The sequence below is a fragment of the Diabrotica virgifera genome, chromosome 6 (genome assembly GCF_917563875.1).
Source record: "Diabrotica virgifera virgifera chromosome 6, PGI_DIABVI_V3a".
Taxonomy (NCBI): domain Eukaryota; kingdom Metazoa; phylum Arthropoda; class Insecta; order Coleoptera; family Chrysomelidae; genus Diabrotica; species Diabrotica virgifera.
The window spans coordinates 253,301,695-253,329,208 of NC_065448.1; the positions used below are offsets into that span (position 1 = coordinate 253,301,695).

General features: G+C 32.7%; 1 protein-coding gene across 2 annotated transcripts in view; it reads right to left on the bottom strand.

Annotated features, from left to right (window-relative positions):
• Positions 1–27,514, bottom strand: part of LOC114333661 (teneurin-a) — a 499,544-nt gene that overhangs the window by 310,626 nt on the left and 161,404 nt on the right. For both annotated transcript variants that reach the window (XM_050653925.1, XM_050653924.1), the window contains exons 6-7: positions 18,780–19,144; positions 4,990–5,149 (exon numbers count right to left, since the gene is read on the bottom strand). In XM_050653925.1, coding sequence (XP_050509882.1) covers positions 4,990–5,149; positions 18,780–19,144 — 525 coding nt within the window. The remainder of the gene's footprint in view (positions 1–4,989; positions 5,150–18,779; positions 19,145–27,514) is intronic.

Consider the following 27,514-nt stretch of genomic DNA (forward strand, 5'->3'; position numbering starts at 1 on the left):
TCGATGATTTTTTTAAATGACAATAGGGGTCGTGTTCTAGCTTATTCGAAAGGTTACTCAATTCTCTCTTCATTAATATAGACATTAACATAATTGTTTATACAGGGTACCCAAATTTTTTTTAATTAATTGAGACAAAAAGAAGATAGTATATAATCTATTTAATTCTAAATACATTTTACTGTTGTCTTAAAACAGAAAAAAAATGTTTAGTTGATAAGTAACTGAAAAATGAATTTATTCCAACTCAAACGTCCTCACTGTATTTGTTTATAAGCCATAAAATTGTTTATAACTTTAAAACAGTGCTGAGGCCGCTTAAATAATCGAATTTTAGTTCTGTAAAGTGTATTAGATAAGTACAGCGCCTCTTTATATGTAAAAAAATTAGCAAACTTCTAAATGGTCTACTTTTGTTCAGAAAGCTTTTAAGAAATTTTAACTTTTTAAAAAAAAATTAGATTGCCAAATTATTATGCAAAATCTATTAAGTCGATTTTAGTGAAATTTGGTGGACGATTTAAGTATTTTTTAAGAATTTTCTAAGCGAATTACGAAGGTTTTAAGTGCAACCAAAGTGGTTGAAAAACATTGAATAAAAACAGGCTTATTTTGCCCCCTTACTTTGTATGTATTGCTATTTTGCAGAAAGGTTAATAATTTAAGACATGTCTAACTAGATGTATATGATATAAAATTCAATTAGCTATATTTTATTTCGACTTTTTTCCAAAATGAATCGTTTTCGACGCTACGACTTTTTCCCAAAATGAATCGTTTTAAAGTTATAAGCAACGAAAGTAGAAAAAAATCGATTCTTTTCGAAATTTTTACATATTTTATTTTTTTTATTAATGTTCCGGGCATTTTTGAGAAGCACACACACACACACACATGCTCGTATCAACCCCAGCCCCGGGGAACATGTGTGTTCCAATGGAAAAGTGGAACCCACATGTCCGAAGATCAAACCGGTCACACCCCGTAATGGAGTGGTACCTATCTGACCCCCAAGCTATACCTCCACCCCTCCCCATCGAAGGACATACCGAATGGGGAGGCGTTGATCTTAATGTTACTTTGGATGCCCTGGGTAATGAGACACCCTTTGTATTACTTCATGTGGTTAAGCCACCTGGTTTTAGGGGTAGCTAGAAGAGCTTTTCTCCCTATTAATGACTAAGTTAATTTTTTACTTTATTTTGGACTTGAGTCCTAAAAAAATGTGTTCCGGACATCAAGGCACCAATCTAAATCGGTGTCTTGCTGTCCAGACCGTGTGTGCTCGGTCACTCAGCCGGCGAATTGGCAAAATAAATTTTGTTCTCCTCGACGGCTGAGCGCCCGAAAGGTGTGGCCATCAAGCCCACGTCTGTCGGTACGTGACCTTGATGCTCACATTCCGCGGCTATGGTCCATTTGACCTACCTGAAGGGTACTTAGTGCCTGAAGGGCGACATTTGTGTTTCGATATTCTGTGGTTATCTCAATTTTTCATTCTTAAGGGTTTCCTCTATATCCAGCTAACTGCTGTCTAGGCCGTCTATGTACCGTTCTTTGGTTTTCGTCGTAGTTAGTCAATTCTCTTAATAATCTGCTAGGATGGTGTCTGATATTGTTAAATATTTCATGTGCTCTTTCGTCTATCATTCTCAGGACTTTCTTTTGTTGCGTATGTCCAAATACATATCTTAATGGGACATATGTAGGTATATTCAGAGCTTCCCTGATCATGTGGTTTTGGATGGTTTGTATTTTTTTCTTATTGGTTTTACACGTGTGCCCCCATGCGGCTGAGGCGTATGTTAGAGTTGGCAAAATTATACAATTTGCCATCCTAATCTTTGTCTTAAATCTCAGTTTACTCTTTCGACCTATTAGCGATGACAGTTGACTCCTAAGGGCTTTAGCTTTAACTTTTTTGAGAAGGAGCATAAGTCAATTATTATTATTGAAGCTGTCACCTAACTGTACCTGCATAAATCCAAATGCCACCTCGCACATCCAAAATAGACGTTTTTTCACAGATCCGCTCTGGTCTATAAGCAATAACAAAAATTTTTAACTTAAAATTCATAAAAAATGTATAGACTGTGTTCTGTAATGTTTAGCTACCCTGTTTGCCCTTTGGTTGTTTGTGTTAGTCAACTTTAAAACATAATACGTAACACATAAAACGAAACCGGAGTATTTATCTATTCCCTCTTTCGCGTGTAACTCAAAGACATGCCTGAAAAGGCATACCGTGTTCTTCCTTCTCCTCTTTCTATATAAATTAATCCCTGGAAGATAAGTGAGTTTGAAATTAGTTTTTCCTTACCTTCTCCGACTTTATGTTGGAGCTATGTTAAGAAAAATACCGCAGAATAACTTCCTAGGCGCGCTCTCCGCCGCGCCAAGCCAAGACAAATACTTTTAAATTAGAATCAAGTTTGATGCAGTTATCGGAAACAATTACAAACTTTCGAATGGATTTTCGACTTGTTCTTGTTCTTGTTCTTGTGTTGTTACAAATGTTATCTCGTGATGTTATAAGCTTTGTAGAGGCTTACTTACGATTTAAATGAGAAAACTCTCGGTGATTTACTATTTAATCTATGGTACGGTATACGGTATACTGAAATGAAAATTTGACATATTTTAACACTTCTAATAAATAAAAAGATTATAGACCAGGACTCATCTGTAAAAAAACGTCTATTTTTGGATGTGAGAGGTGGCATTCGGATTTTTGCAGATAAAGTTAGGTGACACCTTCAGTAATAATAATTGACTTATGCTCCTTCTCAAGTATGCCCGGAACATTCATAAAAAAATTAAAATATTTAAAAATTTCGAAAAACATCGACTTTTTTCTGCTTTCTTTGCTTATAACTTTAAAACGATTCATTTTGGAACAAAGTCGTAGAGAAATAAAATAAAGATAATTGAATTTTGTATGACATACGACTGGTCAAAAATGTTTTAAGGAATTACCTTTTCTGCAATATAGCAATAAATACAAAATAAGGGGACAAAATACGCCTGTGGTTATTCAATGTTTCTTAACCACTTTGGTGGCACTTAGAACCTTAGTAATTCGCTTAGAAAATTCTTATAACTTACTAAAACGGTCTACCAAATTTCATTAAAATCGACTTAATAGATTTTGCATAATAAAGTTGCAATCTAAATGTTTTTAAAAAAGCTCAAATTTTTTAAAATCTTTCTGAACAAAAAGTAGACCATTTAGAAGTTGGCTAATTTTTTTACAACTTTAAAAGGGTAAACCCTGTAGTTGGCTGTATATAATTTTTTTACATATAAAGAGGTGCTCTACCTATCTAATACACTTTGCAGAATTAAAATCGGATTATTTAAGGGGCTCAGCAATGTTTTAAAATTATAAACAATTTTTTGGCTTATAAAAAAATAGCTTTGTTTAATAATAAAAAAAAATAATTTTTAGGAACGCAAATAATTAAAATCGGTATAATTTGACTTAAACTTTCAAATGCTGTCATCAGAATTGCTATTTTATTTTTTAATCAAAAGTTATTCTCGTTCAAAAATTGCAATTTTTCGAGTTTTTGAATGTTCCACCGCGTTTATCTCGATAAATATACATCCTACGAAAAAACTTGTAAGAACATTTTTTGCTTAGAATTACCCAAGAAATACAAAAAAATGTTTTATTTTGCGAAAAATCGATGCTATGTAATTCCTCAAGTTCTTTGTTTATAACAATCTTATCGACATCCGGATCAACTGTTTCCCAAAAAATTCGTGTTCTACGGGTCAAAATACAAAAAAAAAACTTGGGTAAGTCCATCTAAATAAAGGAGCCCGTAGCACCCCCTCCTGGCCACAGCACTAATTTGTTTATAAGCCAAATAATTATTTATAACTTTAAAACATTGCTGAGGCTGCTTAAATAATCTGATTTCAATTCTGCAAAATGCATTAGATAGGTGGAGTGCTTCCATATATGTAAAAAAATTGACAAATCTTTGTATGCTCTAGTTTTTGTTGTGCAAGGTTTTAAAAAATCTTAATTTTTAAAAAAAAGCAATTTAAATTGCAATATTATTATGCAAAATCTAGTAAGTCAATTTTAATGAAATGTGGTGAACGGTTTTAGCACATTACAAAAATTTTCTAAGCGAATTAGGAAGGTTGCAAGTGTAATTTAAGTGATGGAAAAACATTGAATAAGGACAGGCTTATTTTGCTCCCGTTTTTTATATTTATTGCTATTTTGTAACAAGGGTGATAAATTAAGACATTTTTATCCAATCGTATCTGATAGAAAATTTAATTATCTTTGATTTATTCCTATACAACTTTGTTCCAGAATGAATTGTTTTAAAGTTATAAGCAAAGAAATTAGAAAAAAAAACCGAATTTTTTTGAAATTTTTAAATATTTTATTTTTTTTACTAATGTTCCGAGTATATTTGAGAAGGAGCATAAGTCAATTATTAATAAGGAAGTTATCACCTAACCTTATCCGCAAAAATCCGAATGCCACCCCTCACATCCACCTAAAAAAATATCCTTCCTGGTCTATTAGTAAAATTCTTTATAAAGATTATATTTTATTTAAAAATCCCCTAAAGGGCTACATCATAGAGCGTTTTCGTACTAAAAAGTGTATAATCACAGGCTTGTCTTGGTGTATGGTAGGTTTGGTTAGGCGTTGATTTTAAGAAGTGTTGCTGGCTAGATTGGCGCAGTTACCAAAGGCCATAAAAGAAGAAAAAAAATCACAGGCTTTTGACATGCTCGAGCCACCAAAATATATGGATGATGTATGATGATCCATGAGTATAATATATGGATGAGCCACTTTAAATGTTGCATAATAATTATAGTACTGTACAATGGTACAACACATATTTTTTGGGGTTTGGTTACATATAAAAAATGAAGATTTTTTTTCTTAACAGATTACAAAAATATTTTCATGAAGTATATAATTTTATTTGATATTAAAAGGAAACGACTTACTTTTAGAGCAGTCAATTCCCTGAAAACCATCGATACAGTCGCATTTGCCTAGATAACAAGAGCCTCTCCCGGAGCAATCGTTGGGGCAGGTTGTGCTGACTCCTTCGGCTTCGGATATTATCAGTGATACACTGTGAGGTTGAAGCTCATCATTATAAACCTATAAATAAAATAAATATTCAGATAATATTTAACAAACAAAAAACATTATAAAAAATAGAAATATATGGTGAATATAAATATATTGTAACGAAAAATTGATTTGCCAATCATTAACTTTGACATGCCACAAGAAAACAATTTGAGAGCCTCATTTAATTTTCAGTTAGACTTAGACTGAAGGAATACCTGACATAATTATTACTGGTTTATTTCTATAAAATTATAATTATATATGTAAAAGTATTTTAATTATAGTTTACATTATTTTATTCCAGTAATTATCTCCAATACATAAAAGCTATTTCGTGTTCCTCTTCGCGTTATTTCTTAATGTTCCCTCTACCCTCGTCCTTGTTTAAGTCTCTACACCCAATCGGAGCGATCCTTTGTAATTGAAACCACCTATTAGACCACATATTAGACATTAGAAGGTCGTATCTAAAAGGGCAAGTCCTAATTTAATAACAAAACCTCTTGCTTGCTTATTTCTTAGGGAAGTTTGTAATTCGATAAAACCACTTCACCTACGTCTACGTTTTCTGCAAACTTTCGATATATACTTACCTCTGAACATTTTATTGTGGAAGTGAAAACATCGAAAAGCCATATACACACCAACAACAGGCGTATTTTACGTGATTTGACCTTAGATAAAATTGAGTGAAGTGGGAAAATACATTTGGATTTGTGATGTGTTGTTTTTTTAGGTGAGTGCCAAAAATAATAACCTGCCAGCTAAATATACCACGAATTTTTCATCTTTTCTACCTTTACCACGAATTTTGTAATGGATAAAAATATACGAGGTCCTCGTTTATTATTTTGCGATTAAATTCCAAACATATTCAGTAATTGTTTACAATATAGCATTTATATGGCATTTTGGTTAACATTTTGAATTTTATAGTTTTATTGACTTCATTTATTTATATATTTTTTTTATTCGTCTATAAGTCAATCTCTGGAGATATACTACAAAAATCTATTTTTATAAAACGGTCCCAAATATACTTGGATAATCACTTTAACTATCAGTACTGCATCAACAATACACTGGACTAGTGACCAAATACAGACACTAAAGATTTAGTTTTTCTCTTCAATTTCTCACACCCAATTTTGATAGCTTTACTGTTTTTTCTCTATTTAGCTCTTTGGGATACTATGTTTGCCGTAATTATTGCTTTTCCTTAGATCATCATTATTTCTTTATTTGTTCGTCTCCAAATATTTTCTACCGTCATTTTTCTTCTGAAGATTTTTCTTTTCCAAGTGTCTACTCCCTTTCTTCTTACTGGTTAATTATCCAGGTTCGCTGACATATATCACTGTGGATCTGATTACTTTCACGTAGACATGAGTTATTCATGTCTGTCTGTCCGCCCGTAAACACAACTCCTGCGTTACTAGAATAGATATAAGAACAAATAAGCCGTCGAATGATAGCTGATAACCCAAGGATGGTATTAAAGGTGAGAAAGACTTCGGACTTCCGGTTCCAGAGTTGCAACCGGAAAAACTGTTTTAAACTCGCCGAAATAGTACCAGCTATATCTTATTCGACGCGCCTTAACAAGACGAGAATAAATATGTAATATAAAATAATAAGTATGGTATGTTTAACAGTAAATGGTTTGAGTTCAATTAGTTACCACTATAAACATCCTGGATTAACCGATAATAGTATAAAAGGCCTGGTTTCAGGTAAAATTTATTTCAGGCTTTATTATGGGAGTACCGTCTAGTCAGTGTTAATTGCAAAAGACCAACTCTGTCTACCTCGGTGGCTTATCGCTCCGGGTGGGTCTTAACAATGGGCCAGGTCAGATAAATTTAATAATATTTACGACCGCACTAATTGAACTCAACCATTTACCGTTGAACAAACCATACCTATATATTATATCCGGTTTTTATATCACTTCCGGTTAAAATGGTGTAATCGAAAGTGACACATTATAGTCACCGAAATAATACATGTGATATATTAAGTCGAGCTCGAATATTTAATTCCGGTTTTGATGTCATTTCGGGTTAAAAAGTTACTATCAGAAGTTTTGCAAAAATGGCTGAAAATTAGTGAAATCATATATCAATCGACGCAAATGACCTAGTAGAAATTATTTGAACAATGTCTCTAAAGGACAAAAAAGGAAAGAAATACTAAGAAACACTTTCACCCAGGTAGGTTTTTAAATTGTATTAGCCTTGGTTTTCTAATTTATCTACCTATATCAAATGTACGAGTCAATGAACCTATTAATTACTTTTTAATATACCACACTTGCTCCGATACAATTTTCAATTACCATAAGTGAACGTAAATCCAACTAGCATGTTCTTAATCGAATTTTAACAGACATATGTACACGACAATGTAAGCTTAGCTTAAAAGAAAAAAAAACTGTATGAAAAATTAATACACATTTGGTGTATTATTTCTCATCAATTATTGCATGAAATGTAATGAAAATTACATTTTTATTGAACAATATATTGACAACAAAACCCAAACTGCAAGTATCAGCCATCATAGAGCTAATAACACTTTGTACAGAATACTTCTTTTTAACTTGACAAAGAACTATGAGCTCTTCGTTATCTTTATTATTAGCTGATATATTCATGAAGCATTTCGAACACAACCCAGTAAACAAACAAGATAAACAACCCATAGTATGGTGAAGATATTATGTAGATGATGTGCTCTCCATTTGGTCTCATGTACCAGAGACATTGAACACATCTCTGATGGACATCAAAAATACACAAGAATCCATCAAATTCACCATACTGATAGAGCTCGAAGCACATGCTCCAATGAAAACGCATTACAGGAAATAAAAACTTGATAACAAAGGTTTTGACAAAAATGACTACCCGTTGTTAAAAATGAAAAGGAATTCCTTAAGATTAAAAAAAAACAAAAAACATTCCAGAGACATCAAAAAGAAGGGATTCAAAGATGACAACAATACCATATGTAAAGGGCTTATCAGAAAAATAAAAAAAATATAGGAAACGAGTACAATATCACAACAACATTCAAAACAACTCTGAGATCGATCCTCATCTCAGATCGCAGAAACTGCATCTATAAAATACCTTGTGAATGTGACAACTTCTACGTTGGAGAAACTGTAAGACAAACTAAGTATTAGAGTTAACGCGCATGACATGCACATAACGAACAGAGACTCCGAGAAATCCCAGAAAGAAACAGACATGAAAAAGAGAGAAGTCAAAGAAACAGCCCTCAGCCTACTCAAAGAAGAAAAATGTGTAGCAAACATTTACAGATCAGAAAACATCTACCATCAGCAGAATGCAGCATGCTTTGGTTATTTCTACTAAAAGAGAAAGTCAATAACAAGAATATACCAACAAGAAACGAATGCAAAGCAGACTATCGAAAACCTGATACCCAATACATATGTACCACACAATACAACCACAGACAAAAATTAAAAACGCGATAAACTACCTCAGATAATTGAAATAATATTCGAGAATAATATTTCAGTCAACTATGCTAGCTATCGTCTACCCTAGACTAGCTTAATCTCCCAAGTTGTGAGTCCACCTTGTCCTAATCAAAAACATGAACAATGAAATTCCAGAATGGTGCAAACAAAACAATAATATTTAACTAATCATGTTTATTGTTCATAAAGATATTATAAAAATATGACTTAGTAAATTGCATTAACAAATATATTCAAATTCTTGCCAAAAACTAACAATTCTGGAATACACTTATGGCTTTTGGTAGCTGATGGTAACTTCTTGAAGTTGAATGGTACTGCTGTAGACTTCTTGTAGCCCTGGGCAGATGTTGTGGCCCTAGGTCCCTGCAGGTAAAGGTGGTAGTTGTTGCAGCCTAGATTTCATGGTCCCATTGTTGTCAGCCTTAGTGTCATCGCCGGCGATAGGCTTTTTTGAAGCTCCCAGAGGGAGGACGGTGATCTTATCCAAAAAACCCAAGAGAAAGATGATTTGAATAAAAATGATTTATTTTTGAAGTTTCTTTGCCTTTTATGACATTTCCACCACTATTTTGAGAATGAAATATGGGGGTTGTCACTGTCATTAAAACGACATTTGAAATGACGACCAAGTACTACGAAGTAGCAGGCATGTTCCGTATTGAAAGACAGTTACTTACAGAGTAAGAATGTACGGAGTACGCTCAGTATGTTCAATCGATGATTTAAATGAAAAGAGATATAGTAAACAGAAGATAATAAAAGAAGGTAATAAAAGAGGATAATAAAAGAGGGTAATAAAAGAGGATAATAAAAGAGGGCGCCAACGAGTTTTTAACGAAGAAAACAGGTAAAAAAAATAGAAGAAAATTATTGTTGATGAAATATTAAAGAAAATAATTATTTAAAAATCAAATCCAATTTCCAATCGTATCTACGATACATACTACACCAGCAAATGAACACAACGTAACAATTGTGATGCTTGCTCAGAAGAAGGGGTTGCGGGTCGATATGGGGCTTAATAGAAGGTAGATAGAGCAAACACTCAATCGTACTTAGGCGTACGGCTCTCAGTTTTTTAGTTGGTGAGTTGCGTCATGAGACCTTTTAGGGATGACTAAAAATTTAGAATGTGTAGGTTGATTCCAGTAGTTAATACTTTTCTGGAAATACTATTGCTACAACAAACGAACACAAAAACAGTCAGAATTTGCTACCGCAAGGGCACTAACATAATTTTGAAACTACACATTGCTATGGTCCAGAATATCCGGAGAAAATTTTTTGTTTAAAAAGGAATACTTAACTATAAAATCAGGTTATAAAATCTTTCCCAAAATTTTCACAAATTTCCTTTTTCTTTTTTGATTTATATAGTGGAAATCGAAACGTCAAACGGTAGTTAATTAAAAACGTAGTTTATTACATCAATAATTTTGGCTCAATCCCGTATCAACATAATACTAAATTAAACATGGCACTAGAAAACAGTTTCAGAACCTTGTAAATGAATAGACATTTCAGACAAGCATCTATAAAGTTCGTATTATTACTCTCACATTTCGAATAATGCGTTTTGCAGACGAAAAAGCTACCTATCATAATAATATTATCCATAGCAGAATAATAAAAAGTGCATATACGAAATCCATAAAAGTTGAAAAAGTATGACTGCTCGGGGATGTTATATCAGAAACTGAACGTGTGTAATAACCGAACGCGCTGGAAACGAGGTGTTAAAAATAAATGTAAATATATGAACGTGCTATAAACCATTTTTTGGTTCTTTAGGTAGTAAATATATATCAAAGCATCATATAAAAATTTATGAAACAATATTAACGGAATCGATTGGTTTTGCTCAAATAAAAATAACTTGAGTATAACTGTAATGTAGAGGTTATGAACAATTAATATGTTAACAGGTTTTATTTTAAATAATTGATAACATAGTTGTAATAAATTTTGTGGAAGTATAGAAAAACAAACGTTTTTCAGTGTTTTATTGTGAGGTTTTATTTTGTTTGTAACAGTTTGTTACTATAGTATAGCTAGTCTACTAATACACCATCATGGCATCTACACTCCTGGCGGAGTGATTGTCGCCCTCTTTGGGCTCTTACGATATATTTTTCGCGAGGAAATCAGTCTGCAACGTCCGCATAACATTTTGGTTTTACAATAATTATTGGTTGCGTGACTTGGCATCTTCTACAATTTTATCTAACCATTATACTACCCATTATCTAACTCTTAAGGTCCTCGCCTATCTGGTTCTCTCATCTCGTTTTGGGCCTTCCTCGTGGTATGTCTGATACTGGTCTCCATTTGGTAATTTTCTTGATAACTGCTTCTGGATTTCTCCTGTCTACGTGACATGCATCTAATTCTCTGTGCCTTAATAAAATTGACGATGTCTTCACTTTTCAAAAGTTCTCTTACTTCGTGGTTCAACCGTTTTCTAAATTCCTTATTACCTAAGTTTAGTGGGCCTGCTATTACCCGAATTATTTTTCTTTCTAGGATCCTCAATCTTTCTTCATCTTTCTGTGCCAGGCACATTACTTCAGCACCATATGTGACTGAAAGTCTAATTGCTGCTCTGTAAATTTTCTATTTAGTATTCTGAGTGAGCTTCTTTTCTTTGAGGAAGTTGTTGTATTTCCACTAAGCGTCTCTTTCAGATTTTCTTTGGTTCTTCTTACAGGAATCCACAGTTCAGCATTTCTTAGTATTGGGTGATTAATTTCTCAACGTTGAACAAGATCAAAACATTTTAACCATGCTTTTTATTTTTGGCATCAATTGGTGCTAACCTTGAATTTCTCTAATATGCTCATTTCTAATTTGATCCTTTTTTGTTTCTCCACTCATCCATCTAAGCATTCTCATTTCCACCATATGCATTCGTTGTTCCTCTTTCTTTTTAACTGTCCAACATTCAGTTTCGTACTTCATAGCCGGTCTTATGACTGTTTTATAGAATTTTCCCTTCAACTTCATTGTAATTTTTATATCACACAACACATTACTCGGTTCGATCCATTTCATCCTTGTTCATCTTTTTCAAGTGCTGTGTCCATATTTAGACGTTGGCCATCAACATGTTCTATCGGCTGCTGCGCGAAATAATTTTTCTACCGTGGAACCACACCATTGTCTAATATTACTTTGTCTAATTGTCTAATTATATGACCGGAGTATTCTGTTTTTCTCCTCTTTATGATGATTATGAGCAGACGTTCTGAATTTATCATTTGGAGAACATTTTCATTGGAAGTAAGCGATCCATCCAAACCTAATTCTATTGCATGCATCTTGGTCTATTCCCTCATTACTCTGTAATACCTCAATCTACCTCAATCAACGGTAATACCGATCATAGGTATTTAAAACTCTCCCTTTCCACAATCATTCCATCATCCAAAGACACAGTTTTAAACCGTTTTCTTCAAAAGCATGTCTCCACTGTTCCAGTTTTAGTTCTAATACGCCTTCAGTATTTCCACCAACACCACATCATAAGCATATATTAAGCACCAGGGAATATTAGCCTGTAGCTTAAGGAAGAATAACTAGGGACTAATCACCCGGTTTTGATACTATCTTACTTTCACACGGAATTTATCAGTCTCTCCCACACCTCTTCTATCACTAGTTTTTACTCCCTCATACGTATTTCTCACAATCTTTACATATTTACTGGGAGTCCTTTCTTATTTAGACACTACCGTTTGTTTCTACATTCCTGCACTTTTCCATCAACTCCCTTATAATGAAAATTGCATCTGTGGCTGATCGGCCATGCATAAAGCCACATTGATTATCGGCTATTTCGATTTCTTCACGTATCCGTCTATAAATTACTATTTCCCACATTTTCATGTTATGACTTTAAGTACTTTTATGGCTCTGTAGTATCCGACGCCCTGAAGGGCACTAATGATTATGAGAAAAAAGAAGAAGCTGGCTCTGTAGGCTGTACATTGTTGTATATCTCCCTCGATTTTTTAAATAGGTATTAATCTACTCCCCACCATCACGAGAAAAACCAAATGCAAAATATACAAAACCCTGATAAAACCGGTGCTTAGATATGGATCAGAGGCATGGACACTGCCGAAAGGCGATGAGAACTTATTAGGTACGTTTGAACGAAAAATCCTCAGACACATATTAGGGGTTGAGGGGGTGAAATAAAATGACGTATGGCGCAGAAGATATAATTTTGAACTATACGCAGCATACAACGAACCCGACGTCATAACATCCATAAAAATCGGACGTCTGCGCTGGATGGGCTATGTTGAACGGATGTTGGAGACCGAAACACCAAAACATATAATGAGGCAAGCACCAGTAGGGAGAAGGTCAAAGGGAAGACCCAAACTTAGATACATGGAACAAGTGGAACAAGATCTGAAAACACTTGAGATTACCCACTGGAAGAACAAAGCAAGGAAGAGAACAGAATGGCGGAAAATCCTAGAACAAGCCAGGACCCAAAAAGGGTTGTCGAGCTACTGATGATGATGATTAATCTACTGCTTCTCCATTCGTCTGGCATTTGTCGAATCTCCATGATTGTACTAAATAAACCTGTCAGCTAACTTGTTCCTTTCTGTCCTATTGCTCTCCTGACTTCCCAAGGAGTATCATCTGGTCCTTTTGAAGTGCTTGAACCACTTCCTCATTTGTTATTTTGGTAAACATTGCTCTTATTCTCTCAATTAACTCAACAGGTTTTCTATAAAATTCTTCATTTAATAGACTGTCAAAGTACTTTTTCCATTTTTCTTTGACATCCTTTTCATGAATTAATATATTTTTTCTACGACCGTTTAATAACATGCTTATTATTCGCTATTTTTCATAGATAATAGCACCCATTACTGTACCCGTGAGTAATAATTCATTACTCACGGGCTGAAGTTACTCACGGGTCATTACTCACGGGCTGAAGTTAGATTCAAGTGACGCATGCCACTTTTAATATTAATCGTATATAAACTGCAAATAAAATTACTTAAAGTTGTTTATTTAAAAAAAAAAAAAAAATAATTTTATTTCAAGAAAAAATCAGTTTACATGCAAAAACTTAGATGCTAAGTACACGATGAACATATTGTTTGTGTGTGTACTTATTCTATTTATTATAATCAATAAAATTAATCTAATGGAGGTAACTGATTATTAAGAAAACAAGAGAAAATTCACTTAACCTAATAAAGATTTACAAAAGACTATGTCTATGTTCTATAAAGTTTTACATTATTACTAGAATATGTTATTTATTTTTATATTTTTTATCCAGCTAGAAAGTGATTTCTTTATCTTAATAAATTTTTTATTTTTAAATTCTTGAGGTAAAGAGTTAAATATTTTTGGAGCTGTGAAGAGTAAGCTTTTTTGAACAGCCGTGCAATATATTGGTGTAGTAGTCGTTAACATATTATTAGTAGTAAATCTAGTTAGAAATTGATGGTTTGAGCTGGGTTTTGGTAACTTATTATTACAATAGAGTCTGACAATGGTTTTAATATAAAGTTGAAAAATCTGCATTACATTTGCTTCTATAAACAAATCTTCTGAAGAAAAACATTTCTTTTTAAATAAAATGATTTTTAAAATTGTTTTTTGTGTTATTATTAAGGGGGATAGAACGTTAGAATAACCTGCACCCCAGGTACATATTCCATATGTTAGGATAGATTCGACTAGGGCTTTATATATATTTATGATAGTATCCTTTGTTAAACATTTTCTTAAAATGTAAAATTTTTTTTCTTAAAATGTAAAATTATTTAATACAATAATGATTGTAATTTATATCAATAATTAACTTCGAAAAATTGTTAAAGGAATTTTAACTGTAACAATGTCAGTATATTTTTTACGTTTATATCTTGTTTACTAAAAATTTTGACGTTTATCATTTATTTTAGTGACAGTGACATTAGCTCATTTTGTTTATGTAAATTGGAATTTATAACTAATATTGTGTTTATTTTTCAAGTTATATTGTGTTCAATACGTTATAACATATTATGTATAGTTATATTATTATATTATATATAGTTAAATGTTAATATACATTATAACTATTGAAATCTGGCTAATTGGCTATGTCAAAGCCATTAATAAATAAAAAAAAACTATTGAAATACGTCCACCAACAACAGCCATTTCCTGTTTATTAGATTAATTGACAGTAGGTACAAATTTAAGCTTATAATTTTTCGGAAACGAATAGAACTTATATTTCCTATTTCCAGTAGTATTTTTACAATAAATAATAATTTGGTAATAGTAGGCAACCAATTATTCATTCACGTACTAGGGGTAAGTAGCATTTAGGTATTCTTGTAAAGTATTATAATTCAAATCTCGAATAGTTGATAATTAAATTTTTTACTAATTAAAATAAAAAAAGGTCGTAGAAAAAGTATAGTATTCTACTCGCATGTAATGGCTATTACTCACTCTGATGAATTACGACACTCGCCTACGGCTCGTGTCGCAAACTTCATCATCGTGAGTAATAGCCATCATTACATGCTCGTTGAATAATACACTGTTATTATTTTCATCTCGGACGATCTAATTTGATTTTATATACAATTACTGTTGGTCTAAAAAAATTATTTTAAATTAAAAGTTTAGAGCTCGAATTTGAAATGAAATTTCGAATAGAGTCGAAATTTTGTGTCGTCCCAAATGTTCTCAAAGATTATCTCGTCAACGGCTATTTAACTACATTGTAAAGCGTGCTTTGGTTGCAATAGCTGTAGGGATAACAGAAAACACGCTAGTGGAATGCTGGTAATTGCGTTTTAGTAAAGAAGGGTTGTGTGAGGGTTACATCTACATGAGATGAGGATGCTACCTGTATGAATTCTTTAGCGTACTTCGGGCTAAGATAACAGGGGAAAAGTTAAGTTGAGTTGTAATTTTATGTTATTGAGGTGAACTATGTTGTCGCAGTGAATTGTGTTTAACAAGGGCATTATTTTTTTAATTGGGGTAAAAAGAAACTTGAAATTTATTTGTATATAAAATTGAACAAAAAGTATAAAAACAGACATAGCTGTTAAAAAAGACACGATTTTATTAGTTTTTATTAATAAAAGAAAAAAGCGCACACATCTTATGGAAAATGTAATATTACTCAAATGCAATAAAAATTACATGAATAGAGTCGTCTCGAAGTTACACTTTTGATTACACAACCCAATCATTTCATATCATTGAGCCAGCTCTGAATTATGAATAATAACGGCGTACATTGTAATTACAATTTATGAAAATCATAATTTTGAAGTGCATAAAACTGTCATCAGTTCGTTTCAGAAACGAACTGCCGGGAAAAATTGGCTACAAGTAGGGTACATCAAAAAACAATTGAAAGGAAGACTTGAAGAGGCTTATGTTCAGATGTGGACGTGAATGGCTAGACGAAGAAGAAGAAGAAGAAAACTGTCATATTCATAAATATTATTAGTCTAGTCGCTATTGAAAACAGCTTAACCCAGCGTGAACTGGGTTTAACTGTTTTCAATATTGCAGTTGTAAGTCGCTAAGGGTAACTATATACTTTGGTATCACTGAACAAATTGTTGCAATGTTATTTATTATCTGTATAACATAAGAGTAAGTCGATGCCTTAATACGTGGAGAAAGATTTATGAACTGTCGATTCACAAAATCTCTTTTATTCTCTCTCTTATAATCTCTGATTTATTTATATCAATTTACACCGATATTAATCAAATTTACATATATGTGTTGATTTGATTACTGCATTTATCAATCTTTTTCTTTTTCAGGTAAGCCTGCTAGTTAAATATCTACGTCAGTTGGGGTAAGAATGAACAAAATTATTTTGTAATAAGTGACATATGACATAAATTAGCGAGGTTCCTACAGCCTCTACCGCTTCTCGCATTTCGATCGCCATCGTTTTCTGTCTATCCATTCGTCTTCTTTGATGGCTCTATCTCTCATTGTGTGCCGTACATTTCCTTCCTAGGCAACTGAAGGCCTTCCCTTTCTTCTTCTTTATTGTAGGATCTAAGCTTTCTTTGAGCATCTGTCTTCATTCATTCGTTTCACGTACCCATACCACACTTACTAGTTGTCTCGTTTCAATTCTATCTACACTGGAATATACAGTATTTGTCCTTCTAATATCTTCATTCCTGATGTGATCTTTTTTAGATATACCACACGCTCGCCTTAAATAATCCATTTCTACTACTTCTATTCTTTTTCTATGTTTTTTTGTGATCTGACAAATTTCTACTCCACAAGTCATAATAGGCTCTACCAAGGTACGATAGATTGACAATTTCGCTTTTTGTCTTATATATTTAGACCATAGTAGAGAGCTTAGAATGTTTACTGCTTTTTTGCCCTGGTGCGTTCTGTTTTCAATGTTCCTTTTGGTAGTGCCTTCTTGGATATTATAGATCCGAGATATTTCTATTCGTTACATGTTTTTGTGGTTCTAATTTCTAACTCTGGAACTTCTTCATCATCACCTATTATATTCTGCCTTTGACATATTCATATTGAGGCCCCATTTTTCATATTCTTTCTTTGGTTGTTGAATGGGTTGCATATGTGAGTTCATTTTAAATGAAGTAAAGAAACACAGACTTACTCACAGTAAGATCTGTGAGAAAGTCTGAATTTCAGATTCTGCCTTCAGGATCCATTCCAAGTCACTGTGTTTTGACCTACGAAGCATGTCCGCTTACCCAGTCCCTCACCTAGCTATCCTATTAGCATAATCTGGACGTTTAAACATGCTATCGATGAACTTACAAATCATCCCTTGTAACGGCATGTAAGTAGATCAAAATTATATAGTTTTTTAGTTTTTTTGGAAATTTTTAATAATTTTAAAATTTAACTTAATTTAACAAAAATAGTCATAAACCGCATACATCTATGTGCGTATGCGTGCTTATGAGTACCTGTTTCTCATATGTGTGCATACGTATGTACCAGCTTGTTGCTCTGAAATGTCAACAGTTACATACCTTTCAAAATTTTTGGGCTTTCTATTTGCATTTTGGTACGACCAGACAATGTTCTAACTCTGGCTTTCTTTAATTGTAGCATTTAACTACTTGTAACGCCGACCTGAAGATGATGTGAATATTGTAGAGATCGCAACCGGTCGTCGAAGTATTATTAAATGATTGTGAGTAAGTCTGTGTTTCTTTACTTCATCTTTCTTTAGTTTTCTAAACATGTAGTCCATATCTTCCTCATCATTCGCTACGACTACCTGATCATATGCGGAAAACAAAGTTGTTAGACATTTACCACCGCCTATGTTTATTCCCATTCCGGATACTTGTTCCCTCCACTGCTCTACCGATGATTGAATATATATTTTAAATAAGATCGGAGACAGACAACATCCTTGTTTAAGCCCCTTTGCTATTGGAAATGATTCAGATATAAAATTTCCTTCTTTAACGACACTTCTTGCATTTTTTATATATTTGCGATATCATCGACATATTCTCTACTGATACCTACTTTCGTCAATGTTTGAAATAGTATTTTCAAAGGTACCGTATCGTATGCCTTCTATTTTAAATCTCTAGTCAAGACCCAAGTGGAATTTTTGTTATTATATCTCTTTCCGTAGGTAATATTTAAAGGTTATTTTGTGGTTGTTACAAAAATATTACGAAAATAAGTGCTACTCGCTTGAGATAATATTGTCAGCACTAACTGATGCACTTTAGTTTGTAGTAGAGGTATAAAATATGAAATTATGATTTGTTTTTACCATTTAAAAAGACTATTATTTCGGAGCAACTAATAACGTGGTAGATTTGATCGCTATCAATACAATTTTTTATCCTATTAAAAAAATATGCTATAAGGACTGGGACCTCTATTTTGTTATTTGACAAAACCAATTATATTTAAGCATTTTATATTTCCCCCAGGAAATATTCAACTTGATATCGTACTGTACCCACGAAAAATGTTTTAGACTAGCTCATAAAATGGATCTTTTAATCCAAAACAAACTAAGAGAGACAAACATAGCCCTTAAGTTAATCGAAAAAAGCCCTTCTCCCCAATAAAGCCATCTATAAAAATCCAGTCACTCACCGACAAGAACCATCTCCCGGTATCCAGATAATGCAACAAACTAACGTTCACCATCATCGGTTCAATTTCCGCCTCCCTCTTCGAAATCACGTGATCCAGCTCCTCCCGCTCTATGCCGATGTCCAAAGTGGGATGAGGTAAATCCGTGCTAGAGTCCCTGTTAGAGTTTTCGTTCGGCAACTGTCTTTCGAAATCAATTTTAATACTGTGTGGAATGTAGAAAGGGCCGCGAGGTTCGGAGTCCGCCAGAATTTTCTTGGTACCTTCGTACGAGTTCGATATGGAGTCGAGGACGTCGCTCTTGTGCGTTGTTCGATAGTCGTAAGAGAGTTTTAACTCGGATACTAAAGGCAAGTCGGGAAAATCTGAAAAAAAAGACAGAGTTAAATATTTTAGATGTACAAACTATCGTAGAAATATATAGTCCAGGGCGCATCTGTTTTGAGATGGACGTTGAGAGGTGACTTATATTTTTTTGCAGAAATTGCTTGAAATTAACTCATATAATAATAATTGAGTTATCCTCCCACTCGAAAAGGTCCGGAACATTGTTTAAATAATCAAAATGTCAAAAAATTAAGGAAAAATTCGATTTTTTTTTCGTTTTTTTATTATAACTTATTCCGAGAAAAGTTGCACTGACATAAAAGTTGCGTAATTAAATTTACTACAATACAGGATTGGTTAAAAATTGTAAAAGTTGTCTCCCTTGTTGCAAAATAGCAATAATTGCGAAAAAAACCATAAAAAAACAAGTATTCGCATTTTACGTTTTTCAACCATTTATGCTACACTTAGGAGCTTCATATTTTACCCAGAAAAACTTTATGATATAGTTAAACAATACTGTCAATTTCATTAAGATCGAATGAATAGATTTTACAAATAAAATTTTGCAATCCAGCTTTCGCAAAAAAAATTCATTTTTTCAAAATGTTGCAGGACTAAAAATAAAGCAGATAGCAAGTTGAAAATTTTTTACATATAGAAGAATACTGTACCTTTTATTTACAATTTGCAAAATTAAAATCGATTATTTATCACGGCGTCAGGAATTTTTTTAAATAAACATTAATTTTTGGGTGCTACACAGGACAGCGGTGTTCGATTCACACAAGTTGATTTCCACCAAAATTTCTTCCAATATTTATCTAATATATCATTTTCTTACTCTACATTTTGTTGTATTTTAATATTTTAATTCCACAAAAATCAAACTAATTTGATTATTGTTTGTGAAATATTGTTTAAACAATTGCATATGTTTAAAAATAATAAAAACTTTTATTCTCTAAGTTAAAATATATGAACAAAGAAAGTTTTTGCTAAAAAGTGTTATTTCAAAGGACAGAGTATGTGTTTTTATTTTGCAATAAACAAATTTATTTATTTATATCGAAGTTTACTAAAAATTAAAAGTTATCAATCATTATCAAAGGTCATTGAAATGTCCAATCAGAGCAAACGTATCCGCTGTCCTGCGCGTAGCACCAAAAATTAATGTTTATTTAAAAAAATTCCTGACGCCGTGGTAGTAAAACGATTTTAATTTTGCTAATTTCAAATGAAAGGTACAGTATTCTTCTATATGCAAAAAAAATCAACTTGCTGCCAGCTTTATTTTCAATCCTGTAACATTTTGAAAAAATGAATTTTTTTTGCAAAAGCTGGATTGCAAAATTTATTTTGCAAAATCTATTGAATTGATCTTAATGAAATTTACAGTATTGTTTAACTATATTATATAGTTTTTCTAGGTGAAATATGAAGGTCCTGAGTGTAGCATAAATGGTTGAAAAACGTAAAATGCGAATACTTGTTTTTTATGGTTTTTTCGCAATTATTGCTATTTTGCAACAAGGGCGACTATTTTTTAAATTGATAACCAATTTTATATTGTAGGAAATGTAATTCTGCAACTTCTATGTCGGTGCAACTTTTCTCGGAAATAAAAACTTTTAAAGATATAATCAAAAAACCAAGAAAAAAATCGAATTGTTCCTTAATTATTTTATATTTTGATTATTTAAACAATGTTCCGGACCTTTTTGAGTGGGAGAATAACTCAAATATTATTATATGAGTTATTTTAAAGCAACTTCTGCAAAAAAATATGAGTCACCTCTCAACATCCAAATGTACTAATATTTTTACAGATGCGCCCTGGTCTAATGTACACTTATATAGTCTTTAAATATTTTTATGTTTTTGATAAGATTGTTTTTAATATTCAATATTTTATGGCAAATAAGAAATCTGTAGGGATGGAAACAATTGTTAAAAATTTTGCTTCTGATGTGTCAGTATTTTTCTAACATCTTCTTAAGTATAAATTGAGGCCATGAGAGCCAGAGTGGCCTAGCCGATATTAACATTACTTTACATAATCAAAGAAAATGATCAGAAACTAACAATGTCCGATTGTTTTAGTAGTTTTATGTTCACCAAGAATCATTATTCGTCAATGGTCAACATACAATTACTAAAACAATCGGACATTGATAGCTTCTGCGCATTTTCTTTGATTATGTAAAGTAATGTTAAAATCAGTTAGGCCACTCTGGCTCTCATGGCCTCAATTATAAAATAGAAAATATATTATTTACTTTAAAAACTTGTTGTAGCACTACAACCCAGGGTGGGTCTTGACTGTCTGCAAAACCCGGTTCCATCTCGAATGGTCGTCCATGATAATTGAGTCAGTGGGTAGCTCCATTGTTCTTAAATCTGACCATATTATTTTTCTCCATCGCATTTGTGAAGCTCCAAAGAGCCTTCTCCCTGTCGGGGCTTCCTCCCAGATTAACTTGGTAAGGCGGTTATTAGGTAATCTATGGACGTGCCCAGTCAGACAATCCCAAAATCTTAGATTTTGGGATTTAATTTGCTGGACTGCATTGCTAGCCCTCGATATCTATTTGACATCTGCATTTGTGCTCATCCGGTATTGGTTAGTATTTGGATAGAATCCAAAAATTCTTCTGAGGATTTTCTCTCGAAACATCTGAGTTTTCTTTACATTGATTCTATAGGTACTTGTAGGTCTAATCACTGTTTTATATACATGATTTTTTTAAGTTCGTTTTAGGCCTTGGAATTAATAGTGTTGTGGAGGCTCTACGTATACATGCATCTATTTGCTGCCTGCATTTTCCCTTTTCTCTCTTCCATATCGATATCTGCGGTAAATGCCTTTTTGAGATATTTGAAACTCTTCATTCTTTCAAAATTGTATGGATCTAGTGTCACATTTTGTCCTATTCTAACCCGCCTTCTGTGTTTGCTAATGCACATATATTATATTGCTTTCTCTTAATTGACCCTTAAACCGGTTTATTGCATCTATCTATAAATTATTCAAAGTTTCCTTTACATTGGTGATGGTTTTTTCTTAAGTATAAATGTCATCCGCATACGCTAGTATTAATTTTGGTCTATTTTATCATTATATTGTTCTACTTTATAGTCCCAAAGAACGAATTCCTTCTCAACAGCATCCATACAACAAATTATTAAAACAAAACTGAAGACAACACACCAGAAGTGGTGTGAATACTTGCATTTAAAAAAATATTCTGCTAATAATAACACTGTGTTAAGTGGTTGACCTGGTGGCGAAGGTGAGACATTCAGGCCAAAGCAGTCAGTTAATCAAAGTTGTTCGTCTGTAATCTTTAATTAAACAAATATTTTTCTGCAATTGAACACCGATATCGAACACCAGTTGCTTCATTTAAAAGAAAAACCCTCCCTCTTTCTCTCTCTGGTATGACACTACAGCCAAAGTCAGGCTCTGGCGTCCCTTAGCATTCGCTTTCAACTATGCCATTCCCAGACTGCTCTTCTTAGATACCCATCCTCAATATATCTTTAGTATAGGTTCTTACTTCGTTTATCCACCTCTTCCTTGGGTCTCTTGCCGGCCGACGTCCCAGCACAGTTCCACGAAATATTCTACTAAGTCTTCTGTCATTATCCTTTCTTATAAGGTGACCTGCCTAGCGCAATATTATTATTTTTGCATAATTTGCTTTAGAGGGTTCTTTGTAATATAAGGTAATACAACTCATGAAAGAGCCTTATCAATTCACATACTATTGTCGCAGATGGGTCCCAACATCTATCTAAGTATTGATAAGGTTTATTGTCTTTTCTGTTATAATCTATCTTTTTACGTCATCTATTGGTCATGACAGTTTTATATACTTTGAACTTTACTTCCATATGAATGTCTTTGGATCCAAACACTAGAAACCTAGATATCTAGGTTGTGTTTGCAGTTTCTAGCTAATATTTTTTTACGTTGAATAGCTGGTCAATTAATAGTAGACCGTCCTGGTCTGAATACGGTCTGGTTTTTTCTTCTACGATTTGCTCTGTGAAGTTATTTAACCTCCTGTTTAAACGGTAAAAACCAACAAAAACAAAAAATAAAGAGTAATGTGTCTTTAATATTACTGAGCATTTGGATCTTTATACCCTAATACCAGTATCCAAATATTCAGCTGCACATAAAATTCTTACCAAATGATATTTTTATGGAGAATAATTTTTTCTAGGATTAAATGGTTTTTTAAACAAGCGACAAATACGAAATATGCAAATATTAACAAAACTAAAAATAATAATAAATATAATAAAAATAAATAATAAAAAATACGAATTTAAAGATACAAAATTCTCTAAATTGAGACGAATCAGTTACAAACCTTATTCAGAATATTGTTGTGTTGTCTGATCCAATGGAGTCTGATACCTGTCTTATAAAGAAAGTTGTGCTGGACGTAACTTTTAATTGCCAATTAGTATAATTCGTATTCACAGTAAATATTTACAAATGCGTTGTATATTAGTTTCATATACTCATAGTAATTATATAAGTTTTACTTTTGCTTTGAAATGGGCCTTTGTGGTAATTTTGTAGTTATAATTATTAATCTACATAAATATATTTTATGTATCGATGTCTGCTCTTCTATACAATTTAGTCAGTTCTTTTTGAGCTAGTAATGTTAATGAAATTTTGTGCTGTTTTTATACAAACAGAATTAATTATGAAATTACGGAAAACATATAGGTCTGGATCCCGCGTACCAAAAAAAGTTTATTAATTGTTTACGCACATTTATACTGATATCTGACAATACGAACCAGTACGCCAATGCGGCTAATATTAATACATATATGGTTCATTTTTTACTACCCCACGCTCTCAAGCAGAGGGGATTGAAGTTCACCAAAGGCAGATTCCAGAACCCCATTCGAGTCAAAACATTCAGAGAAGCAACACACATATTAACCTTTTATTTTTTAATACTGTTATATATCTAGTTTACTCAATATACGTTTAAATTCAAAAATATTAACAAGTGCGAAGTGATTTACGACCACCCATCAACCTTTTTCTTCAACTTCGTATAAACAAACATTAATAGCAATCTGAAAATCTGTTAATGCTTATCGGTGTCTAGTCGGACAAACTTTGATATATGGGAACACTGGAACAGGGGAAGATTTAATTGTGGAACGTGTCATCCTGACAAGTTTCTGATTGTGAAAACTAGCAGGTTGTTTTTAAGTTTATTCAATATCAATAATATATAAAAAAAATGTTTATCCGACAAATATGTTGGGCATTTTAATAAGTCAGACAATAGACCAGGACTAATCTGTAAAAAACGTGTATTGTTGGATTTGAGAGGTGGCATTCGGATTTTGGCAGATAAAGTTAGGTGACACCTTCAGCAATAATAATTGAATTATGCTCCTTCTCAAATATGCGCGGAACAATAATAAAAAAATTTAAGTATTTAAAAATTTCGAAAAACATCGATTTTTTTCTGCTTTCTTTGCTTATAACTTTAAAACGGTTCGTTTTGGAACAAAGTCTATTAAATTTTGTATTCACTAATATAAATATTAACATGATTATTTATACAGGGTTTGAATTAAAAAAAAAGTCAATTAAATTAACTGCAATACATATTTAGATTACTTCATCACACCCAGATGGATGACGTCACTAGTATGATATTTATGATAAAAAATTATAATTTAAAAATAAAAATCGATCTGTTTCGGGATTTATCTCCATAGTCGCTCAATCTCAAGAAAATTGAATAGCCCGTTATCACGCCAAGATGGATGACATCACTAGTGTGATATATGTACCAAAAAATTAAAATTTAAAAATAAAAATCCAACTGTTTCGGGATTTTTTCTCCAGAGACGCCTATTCTCGAGAAAATGAATTTATGCCAACTCCATCGTCCTCACTGTATTTGTTTATAAGCCAAAAAATTGTTTATAACTTTAAAACAGTGCTGAGGCCGCTTAAATAATCCGATTTTAATTCTTTAAAGTGTATTAGATAGGTAGAGAACCTCTTTATATGTAAAAAAAAATTAGCAAACTTCTTAATAGTATACTTTTTGTTCAGAAAGATTTTAAAAAATTTGAACTTGTTTAAAAAAATTTGAACTTGTTTAAAAAAATATAGATTGCAAAATTATTCTGCAAAATCTATCAGGTCGATTTGAATGAAATTTGATGAAAGATTTAAGTATGTTGTAAGTATTTTCTAAGCGAATTACGAAAGTTATTTTGCAACCATATTTTGTATTTATTTCTATTTTGCAGAAAGGGTAATAATTTAAGACATTTTTAACCAAACGTTTATCATACAAAATTCAACTGTCTTTATTTTATTTCCCTACGACTTTGTTCCAAAATGAATCGTTTTAAAGTTATAAGCAAAGAAAGAAGAAAAAAATCGATGTTTTTCGAAGTTTTTAAATATTTTAATTTTTTTAATAATGTTCCGGGTATATTTGAGAAGGAGAATAAGTCAATTATTATCGTTGAAGTTGTCACCTAACTGTATCTGCAAAAATGCGAAAGCCACCTCGCACATCCAAAAATATACGTTTTTTCACAGATGCGCCCTGGTCTATATACTATTACAAAAATTTGACACTCGTTAATAAATAGATTAAAGATTAACATTTTGCAGTAAAATTATCTAAAAATAAAAAGCAACCAGCTATAAAATGACTCAGCCCCATTGGCTAAAGGGGATGATCAAGCAGATCTCCTTCAAAGTGCTTGGTGTTATCGAGATAACCTTCAAAAAGTAGATTAATTACAAGCGTTAACGACTTTAAAAGAAATCTTGTAATGATATCTCCGAGGAAAAATCATAATTCACTTTTAAATTCTTCCCGAATCCACTTCGAACGATACAATCATTTCCTTTTTCATTAAGAGTAAAACCCTTGTTACTTCAATAACAGCAGGGAGCGCAGCGGTGAAAAACGCTGACTGTAGAGAGAACAGAAGAGATGATTACAACATTGTCTTTCCTTGTCTTTCCTTGTAGAAAATATACCTTGATCCCTGCTCGATTATTATACCCTTGTGTAGCTTACAAAGCAACATTGTCTCGCAATTTCCGACTAATTATCGCCGAAATTCACAATAAATTTTGAATCGTAAACTGGATCAAATCGGGCTGTTGTCAAGAAAAGATAAATTATGTGCAATGAAAAGGATAAAGAGGACAATGTTTCGTTAATAAAGGTGTGCCAGTGTTTCTTTTTAGCGCGACCTTTACTGATTTTGTCTTTAGACGGAAAGCCACAAATTTAGTATAGTGGATTAATTATTTGTTGGTTCTTGTAGCATAATAAAAAGGAGGTAATTAATCACGATATTATTATTTGAATTACAATCATTTAGCAATACATTTTCTTCTTGTGGTGCTGTTTTCTTTAGTAGAGGTTAGCAATCACACTGGAAAATATGTCTCTGTTTAATGCAGCTCTAAACCAATATATTAAATCAAGGCCGATCCAGTCACTGCTATTTTTAAGCCATGAAATCTGGCGCCTTTCTGGACCCCGTTTTTCTTTAGTCCTCACCAGTTACACGAAGCGCTACTTTTTGTGTCTCAATGTGTATCCTAGGTAGCTAACTTTAATAATCTTTAGCAGCTCCCTATCTGTACCTATTCTCCTCAGGGCATTTTGGTTAGTGGTGTGGATTGGTTCATATAAAATATCCAAGCAGAGAGCAAAGAAAGCAAAAGATTTTAATCATATTAGATGTATCCGAGATGAAAATAATAAAACACTAGTTCACGAAAAGGATGTCAAAAAGAGATAAAGAAAGTACTTTGACAGCTTATTAAATGAAGAATTTGACAGACAGCCTGTGAAGTCAACGGAGACAGCAGCAGCAATGGTCATCAAAATAACAAACGAGGAAGTGACTCAAGCGCTTCAAAAAATAAAGAAAGGAAAAGCGGTAGGACCAGATTATATTCCTGGGGAAGTATGGAGAGCATTGGAAGAGACAGGAACAAAGTGGCTAGCAGGTTTATTTAATAGAATCATGGAAGTTGGACAAATGCCAAATGAATGGAGCAGCAGTATACTAGTACCAGTCTACAAAAACAAGGGAGATATACAACAATGTACAAACTACAGGGCTATAAAACTGCTTAGCCACACCATGGAAATATGGGAAAGAGTAATTATTGATAGGCGGATACGTGAAGAGACCGAAATATCCAAGAATCAATTTGGCTTTATGCAGGGCAGATCAACAACAGATGCAATTTTCATTATAAGACAGTTGATGGAAAAATACAGAAGTAAAGAAACAAACGCTCATATGGTATTCATTGATCTTGAGAAAGCATATGATTTCCTCGAGAGATTCTGTGGTGGGCACTC